At 44.2% G+C, this 9,267-nt stretch overlaps 1 protein-coding gene across 1 annotated transcript; it reads right to left on the bottom strand.

Annotated features, from left to right (window-relative positions):
• Positions 1-201: 201 nt before the first annotated feature.
• On the bottom strand, positions 202-5,310 carry TMT1B (thiol methyltransferase 1B). The gene is made up of 2 exons (XM_014857264.3): positions 1,720-5,310; positions 202-642 (listed from the first exon to the last, which is right to left on the bottom strand). Exons 1-2 carry the CDS (start codon positions 2,215-2,217, stop codon positions 406-408), a joined length of 735 nt encoding a protein of 244 aa, XP_014712750.1. The 5' UTR covers positions 2,218-5,310; the 3' UTR covers positions 202-405.
• Between the last annotated feature and the right edge of the window lie 3,957 nt (positions 5,311-9,267).

Genomic DNA, 9,267 nt, shown 5'->3' with positions numbered 1-9,267 from the left:
TCAGGACAAAGGTGGGAGTGGGAGGGAGGGGGGTGCCTGGCAGGGATGTGTGTGTCATGACTTTCGTGACCGGTTCCTGGAGGCACATGGGTGTGGTCTCAGAAGGAGAGGAGGGGGACCGTTACCATGGGAACAAGGGAAAGGGATGGGGAGCTGTCCCAGAGGTGTGTGGGCAAGAATTGTCAAGGATACAACACCGTATAACTGTTTCCTCCCTGTGGTCAGGGTAGGAATAGAACTTTTTCACTGTGGACGGAAGGGTTGAAGTTAGATTCCCCCAGAGAGAGGTGGAGGAAGGAGGCGTGGGGGGAAGGGCAATGGCTTCTCTCTGGATCCCTCTCGGTAGAAGGTAGACGTGGCCAGTAGGTGGGATTGTTCTGACTGGAGGCAGGACTTGGGGAAGAGTTATTTCACGGCCTTTCCCATGATGTGGGGCCCAACTGGTAGCCACTTGAGGGGAGGGGGTTGTCGTTCCATTTGGAGTTGAGAGAACCCGGTACTCTCCAGATCTTTCCAGGTCTCTCTGGTGAGGCAGCAGCCATCCGTGAAGTGTTTCCAGGTGGGCTCAAGCACTTGCTGCCACAGGAAGGCCCAGCTTCCATGCGGCTCAGCCACATGCTCCCAGAAAAAAAACACTCCTCCCTGGGAGAGAGGAGAGAGTTAGTGTCACTCATCTGCTCCATTCTGCAACCTTCCTCTGACCTCACCTCCATCTGCTGACCAAGCCCGGTCAAACCTCTTGGCGAAGTGTGAATTGCTTGTCTGCGAATTTATGGAGCAAATCATTGGGTTCCTGACTTTTTCTGCAGCCCCTGGCTCCTACCCTCCCACTCAAAGCGTGTGTTAAGAACCCCCTGTGAGTGAGTGGGGACGACTGGTGAGGGATCTTTAAGGATGGCCAGAAGGACAGCACAGCTGAGGACAGACAGATGGGGAGATGGAGAAACAGGAGCAGAGATCTCACTGCAGACAGAGACGCTCGCCCTGAGCTCTCTCCCCAGGCCCAGATACATACATCTGGGACACACCTCAGCCAACTTCTCAGCCAGCTTCCTGGGGAACCCTTGAACCCGACTTCTGCCTACAGTGGGGGTGCCTCCAGCTCTCCTTGCTGTTCCCTCCCTGGGCCGTCTCATGCACCCCTAGGATCAGAATTTACCAGCTACAAGCTGGTGACTTCCGAATCTTTGTTTCCAGGCTACACCTCTTGCTGACTTCCAGATGTGGACTTCCAGTTGCCTCAACAGCTTCTCTGCTGGCTGTCTCGGTAGCACCTCAGACCTAACAAGTCCAAAATAGGGTTTCTCCCATCTCAGCAAGTGGTACTTTCCTCTATCCTTCCCCACTCCCACCACAAGTTGCTCATGTCAGAAATCTGGAAACCATCCTGAACTCCTTTCTCTCCACACCCAGTTCAAATCTTACGGATTCTACTTTCCCTAATATCTCTACCCAGAACCCTCCTATTTTCCCTACTCCCTGCACATCCTGCTTCATCCCTCAGATCTCAATTTAAACATCACTTCCATAGGTGTCCTCCTTCTCTCTCCCTCCACCACAGCACCCCATCCTGCCCCATCGAGGCCCTGGTCACCAGCAGATGGAGTGGCGGGGGGTCTAATGTACTAGTGCACCCACCGATGCTGGGTGCCCAGGACGCTGGGGTGGCTGATGCTCCATTTGCTTGTCCCACGCCCATACCCTTCCCATTCTGCTCACCGGCCTCAGCACTCTGTAGACCTCCTGCAGGACCCTCCTTGGGCTCTGCACAGAGCACAGCACCAGGGTGATGACTACCACATCCATGGAGCTATCAGCCAGCTCTTTCATGTCCTCTCCGGGAGCCACCACAAACCGTTCGTATTCGAGATGTCTATTCTCAGCCATACTCTTGGTCAGGAACTTCTCAAAATTGGGGTTTGGGTCCAGGCAGGTGATCCTGCAGCCAGCTGGGTAGAACTTGAAGTTGGCACCAGTGCCGCAGCCCACCTCCAGCAGGGCCACCTTCCCCGAGGCCCCTGTAGGTACCTTTATCTGGCCAAAGAGCTCCCGTTTCTTGCTATCCATGACGCGGTTGCACTTGGGAGTCAACACAGCCATCAGGTGGGGGAAGTACCTTTTGCACAGGGGCTGCCAGCAGCCCAGCAGAGCCATCAGATGCAGGGGCAGGGTGAGCAGCAGCAGCAGCAGCCGCAGGAGCTGGACCAGGGCGTCCATGGCTGACCAGCTCTGAGGGGTGCTTCCGGGGGTACTGGCCTTTTATCTCCGCCCAGCCATTGCAGACACGAGTCTCCCCGTCCTCTGGGATAGGACTTTGCTCCCTGTCTCCGGCTTGGAAATTTCCTCTCCGTCAGGGCAGAGGGTGTGTATGGAGTCCTCCAGAGGGTACAGGTCCCACAGCCCCATAGGCTCTTTAACAAATTTTACATGGGGCGAAGGCACAGGTGGTGCCAGCGTGCCCTGAGTTCTGGGGCGCTCTGCTGACTTGAGGACAGTGGGATGTGCTGATGGTCTCAGAGAGGAGCAGGAAGGGGGAGGGGTGAATGTCTCCAATCACCGCTTCGAGGGGGCCAACTGCTGGGGCCCAGCTGACTCATGGGGCGTATTCTGGCCTCATTCTGTCCTCAGGTTCTGTGGGCTGAAATCCTGCTTGGGTTCGCCTGGCACGCCCCCAGGGCTTTGTAAACTGCACCATGCTGTTGCCCCAGATGGAGGCCAAACAGAGCATTCAGCTGATTGGTGAGAAGAGGAGGAGGTGGCCGGCCAAAGAAAGGCATTTTCTCAACTGACCGGTGTTTAGTGTCAAATCCATGTAAGGCCCCAGAAATAGAAGAAAAGAAGGGAGAAAAGGCAGAGTAGAGAAGAGTCAGGAGACCCAGGTTCTAGAGTTAGTTCTGCCATTAACTTGCTGTGTTCCTTTGGGCAAGTCTTTTTACTCTCTGGGCTCCGGTTTCTCATCTGTAAAATGGGGAGATGAGCAGAGACTGGATGGGCCTTACATGATTTCTAAGGTCTCCTCCTGCTCCCACCTTTGTGTGAACTAAAAAGAGTGGGATAAGACAGGGAGCAGGTGACCCTAGGTGTCCTTAAAGCCAAGGACAATACTCCTGAGGCTTTGGGACCAGGCCGGAGACTGCCACTGAGGCAGGGAAGTCTCAGAGCCCAGACTTTGGGGTCACAGGCATCTTAGCAGAAAGTCCTCAAATTACTAAGTGGTGACTTCTCTTTTGGCTGAAACTTCCCTCAGAGTCTTGGGGGAAGCTCCTCAAAGACAGTCCCGAAGGCTGCCCACCAACTGCGTAATGGTTAAAGGCAATTTTATTTAGAGAAAAGAAGATCAACAACTTGGCGTCATACAACAGGGAAATTACGAGAGTCTGAAATTTCACAAGGAGCCCTTCCTAGGGCCAATGATGGGCTCTGGTGGAGGGCTGAGAGTAAACAAAGTCCCTGGGTGGGAGGGGTGCCTTGTCAAAGTCCACTGCCTCTGACCTGCTGGTCAAACCCACTGGCGGACCTGCCCCGGCAGTGGGGGCCTTCGAGGAAAGGTCTGGGGGCCACTCCTGAGTCAGGCAGGGATGCGCTATTTCAGGAAAGCGTCTTCTCTTATGCAGAGCTGCCAGAGCCGGGCAGAGAGAGGTTTTGTGATCCTACAGTTGGACACATTCTTCTCTGGGCTTTGCTTCTGCTGTGACCATAAAGAGGCAGCGATTCTCCCCATAGAAAAGGGGTGGGAGCTCCCGTCCCTAGGAGGTCACAGACATGTGAACGAAGATTTGCAATCCCACCATAAAGAGGCGGAGATAGAAGGCTGTTCAGAAAACGGTGCGGGCACAGAGTGACTTTCTGGAGGAGTAGTGACGAGAGACAGGAGTAGCCAAGCCAACTGGGGGACAAAAGAGGCACTTCAGAGCGGGGATAGGAAAGGAAGGGTGTTCCCCGCAGAGGAAAAGTCAGGCGTACGGGACAGACTTTGCCTGCGCCTTTCTGTGTCCACAGAGACGGAATGGAGTGAGCTGGAGAAGTGGTGGGAAGTGAGATCAAGAGTAGTCACTCCTTAGTGGTTTCTTTTTGTGTTTAAAAGAATCATTAAACAATTGTTTTGAAAAGATAATACATTCAAATGGTACAAACTTTAAAAGATACATACAGGATTATAGGGAAAATTCTGTCTTCCACCCCAGTCTCCCGACCGCTCAGATCCCCTCTCTGGAGGCACTAAGGATCATATCATGAATTTCTTGTGAACCCTTCTGCAGGTGGAGATGATCTGTGAATGAGCAGATAACACACATGCCACACATTTAGAGGCGTGTCCATATATGTGTGTACATATTCCTCTTTCTTTAAACAAGTGGTAGTACACATTCATTGTACTTACTCTTCTAGACTTTCCTTATTGGGTTTAGCAGACTGCCAAAGGGTTTTCCAAAGTAGCTATCCCAATTTATGCTTCCACCAGCAATATTTGGTATCATGTGTCTTTTATTTATTCATTCATATTGTTATAGACTGACAGATTTCCTATTTTATTCAGTGGGTTCTAACCTAATACCTTATTTATTTACTTACAGTTTTATTGAGGTATAATTATGTGTAAGGATGTGTCCATATTTACAGTGTACAACTAGATGAGGTTTTTTTTTTTTTTTTTTTTGGTGAGGAAGATTGGCCCTGGTCTAACATCTGTTGCCAATCTTCGGTTTTTTTTTCACTTGAGGAAAATTACCCCTGAATGAACATCCACTGCCAATCTTCCTCTATTTTGTATGTGGGATGCCATCACAGCATGGCTTGATGAGTGGTATGTAGGTCCATGTCTGGGATCTGAACCTGGGAACCCCAGGCCACCGAAGTGGAGCATGTGAAATTAACCACTACACCACCAGGCTGGTCCCTTGATGAATTTTGACGTATGTATACTCCTGTGAAGCCATCACCACAATCAAGATGATGAACGCGTCTATCAACCATGAAAGTCCCCTTGTGCCTCTTTGTAATCCATTCTTCCCTCTTCCTTCCTCAGCCTCGGGTAACCGCTGCTCTGCTCTGTCACTATAGGTTAGTTTGCATTTTCTAGAATTTTATATAAATGAAATCCTACAGTATGTATTCTTTCTGTCTGGTGTATTTTACTCAGTGTGATTATTTGGAGATTCATCCATGTCGTTGTGTGTATCGAAAGTTCATTTTATTGCTGAGTAGTATTCCATTTCCTGGATATACCACAAATTATCCATTCAGCTGTTGACGGACATTTGTGTGGTTTCCAGTTTTTGTCTATTACAAATAAAGCTGCTACGAACATTTATGTACATATTTTTGTGTGGGTGGACATATGCTTTTATTTCCCTTGGGTAAATAGCTGGGTGTGGAATGGTTATTTCTTTAGTTAAAATGTGTAATTATTCTTTTATTTTGGCAGTGCCATTTAATATTTTTCTTTTTTTATTGAAGTAAAACACACGTAACATAAAACCTTGCCATCTTAACCATTTTTAAGTGTACAGTTCAGTGGAATTAAATACATTCACATTGTTGTACAACCATCACCGCCATCCATCCCCGTAACTATTTTCATCTTGTAAATCTGAAACTCTGTATCTATTAAACAATAACTCTCCATTCTCTCCTCTCCTCCTGGCAACACCATTATACTTTCTGTCTTTATGATTTTGACTACTCTAAGTACCTCATATAAGTGGAAAGTACAGTATTTGTCTTTTCGTGACTGGCCAATTTCACTTAGCATAATGTCCTCAAGGTTCATCCATGTTGTAGCATCATGAAGAATTTCTTCCTTTTTACGGCTGAATAATATTTCCTTATGTATATATCACATTTTGCTTATCCATTGACCCATCAGTGGACACTTGGGTTGCTTCCACATTTTAGCCACTGTGAGCAATGCTGCTGTGAACACGGGAGTACAAATATCCCTTTGAGACCCTGATTTCAATTATTTTGGGTCTATACCCAGAAGTGGAATTTCTGGATCACATGGTAATTCTATTTTTAATATTTTGAGGCTCCACCGTACTGTTTTCCACAGGGGCTGTACCATTTTACATTTCCACCAATAGTGCACAAGGATTCCAGTTTCTCCACATCTTTGCCAACAATTCTTTTCTGTTTTCTTAAAGATTGGTCCTGAGCTAATAACATCTGTTGTCTATACATATGTATTTTCTTCTTCTCTACAACCCTCCCCAGTACATAGTTGTATATTCTAGTCGTAGGTCCCTCTAGTTCTGCTATGTGGGACACCACCTCAGCATGGCTTGATGAGCGGTGCTAGGTCCATGCCCAGGATCCAAACTGGTGAAACCTTGGGCCTCTGAAGCAGAGCATGTGAACTTAACCACTCAGCCTTGGGGCTGGCCCCTTTTCTGTTTTCTTGATGGCAGCCATCCTAATGGGTGTGAGGTGATATCTCATTGTAATTTTTAAAAAGAATTATTTTATTGAGGTCATTGGCTTATAACATTGTGTAAATTTCAGGTGTACATTATTATATTTCAGTTTCTGTATAGAGTGAACCACCAATAGTCTAGTTGTTATCTGTCACCACACTTATGTGCCCTTTACTTCTTTTGCCCTCCCCCCACCCCTTTCTCCTCTGGTAACCACTAATCTGTTCTCTTTATCTGTATGTTTGTTTGTTTATCTTTCAGATATGAGTGAAATCATATGGTATTTGTCTTTCTCTCTCTGACTTATTTTGCTTAGCAAGGTCCAACTATATTGTCACAAATGGCATGATTTTGTCTTTTTTATGGCTGAATTGTATTCCATTGTATATATATATATGTAGACCATGTCTTCTTTATCTATTCATCCATTGATGGGCACTTGGGGTACTTTCAAGTCTTGGCTATTGTGGATAATGCTGCAATGAACATGGGGTGCATAAGTCTTTTTGAATTATTGATTTCATGTTTTTTGGATAAATATCCAGTAGTGGAATAACTGGATCATATGGTATTTCTATTTTTAATTTTTTGAGAGTCCTTTATACTCTTCTCCATAGTGGCTGCACCAGTTTGCACTCCCGCCAGCAGTGTATGAGGGTTGCCTTTTCTCCACATCCTCTCCAACACTTGTTATTTCTTGTCTTGTTAATTATAGCTATTCTGACGGGTGTGAGGTGATAATCTCGTTGTAGTTTTGATTTGCATTTTCCTAATGATTAGTGATGTTGAGCATCTTTTCATGTACTTATTGGCCATTAGTATATCTTCTCTGGAGAAATGTCTACTCAAGTCCTTTGCTTATTTTTGAATTGGATTGTTTGTTTCTTGTTGCTGAGTTTTAGGAGTTCTCCATGTATTCTGTATATTAATCCTGTATCAGATATATGATTTGCAAATATTTTCTCCAATTCTTTGGGTTGTCTTTCTACTCTGTGGATAGTGTCTTTTGATGCACAAAATTTAAAAATTTTCACAAAGTTTAATTTATCTATTTTTTCATTTGTTACCTGTACCTTTGGTGTCATATCCAAGAAATCATCGCCAAATCCAATGTCATGAAGCTTTTGTCCTGTTTTCTTCTAAGAGCTTTATTGTTTTAGGATTTATATTTAATTTCTTGATCCATGTTGAGTTAGTTTTTTGTATGTGGTGTTAGGTAAGAGTCCAACTTCATTCTTTCGTGTGTGGAGATCCAGTTTTCCTAGCACTATTTGTTGAAAAGACTATTCTTTCCCCATTGAATATCTTGGCACCCTTGTCAAAAATAGTTTGACCTTATAGACAAGGGTTTATTTCTGGGCTCTCTATTCTATTCCATTGGTCTGTATGTCTGTCTTAATGTGAATACCACACTGTTTCGATTACTGTAGCTTTGTAGGAGGTTTTGAAATCAGGAAGACTCCAGTTTTGTTCTTTTTCAAGATTGTTTTGGCCGTTTGGGGTCTCTTGAGATCCCATATGAATTTTAGGATGCATTATTCTGTTTCTGCAAAAAACATCAATGGAGTTTTGGTAGGGATTGCATTGGATCTGTAGATCACTTTGGGTAATATTGACACTTTAGCAATATTAAATCTTCCAATCCGTGAACTCGGGATGTATTTCCATTTATTTATGTCTTCTTTAATTTCTTTTAGCAATGTTTTGTAATTTCATCATACAAGTCCTTCTTAGTATTTTATTCTTTTTGATGTTATCGTAAATGGAATTGCTTTTATAATTTCCTTTTCAGGTTGTTCATTGCTCACATATAGAAATGTGACATTTTTGTGTGTTGACTTTGTATCCTGCTACTTCGCTGATTTCATTTATTAGTTCCAACAGATTTTTTTGTGAAATCTTTAGGGTTTTCTACTCATAAGAGCATATCATCTACAAATAGACAATTTCACTTCTTTTCCAAGTTGGATGCTTTTTATTTCTTTTCCTTTTTTTAAAAAGATTTTATTTTTCCTTTTTCTCCCAAAGCCCCCTGGTACATAGTTGTGTATTTTTAGTTGTGGGTCCTCCTAGTTGTGGCATGTGGGATGCTGCCTCAGCGTGGCTTGATGAGCGGTACAATGTCCGTGCCCAGGATTTGACCTAGCAAAACCCTGGGCCAATGAAGCAGAGCGCGTGAACTTAACCACTCGGCCACGGGGCTGGCCCCTCTTTGTCATTGTTAATTGCTCTGGCTAGAAACTCTAGTACTATGTTGAATAGAAGTGTTGAAACGACATCCTTTTCTTCTTCCTTATCTTAGTGAAAAAGCTTTCAGTTTTTACCATCGAGTGTGATATTTGCTGTGGGCATTTTATTAGGGTTATATTGAATATATTTTAGGGAGAACTGACATATCTTTTTATCCAAGAATATGTTATGTCTTCCCAATTGTTCACATCTTCCTTTGTCCCCTCAGCAGTATTTCAAAAATATCTTCAAACCAAGATATCTCTAAGCATTTCTAAACATTCTTAAGTTTATTTCTAGTTATTTTACTTTTTTGGATTGACATAAAAGGAGTCTGTTTTTCATTTATGTCTTCTAATTGGTTTCCATTTGCATATGTATATTATCACTTTGATTTCTGTATATTTGTTTTGTACCTAGTCATCTTACTAAATTCTCTTGTTGTTTATAATAATTGTTTTAATTTGATTCTTTGGCTTTTCCAGGCATAAAATGACCTGTGCAAATAATAATTTACCTCTTTCTTTGTAATTTATATAACTTCTGTTTCTTTCTCTTAACTAACTCCTTCAGAACAATGTTAAATAGTGGTATGGATACTAAATTTCTTTTCTTGTTTCTGAAA

The sequence above is a fragment of the Equus asinus genome, chromosome 22 (genome assembly GCF_041296235.1).
Source record: "Equus asinus isolate D_3611 breed Donkey chromosome 22, EquAss-T2T_v2, whole genome shotgun sequence".
NCBI classification, from domain to species: Eukaryota; Metazoa; Chordata; class Mammalia; order Perissodactyla; family Equidae; genus Equus; species Equus asinus.
This window is presented reverse-complemented; position numbering and strand designations above follow the sequence as displayed.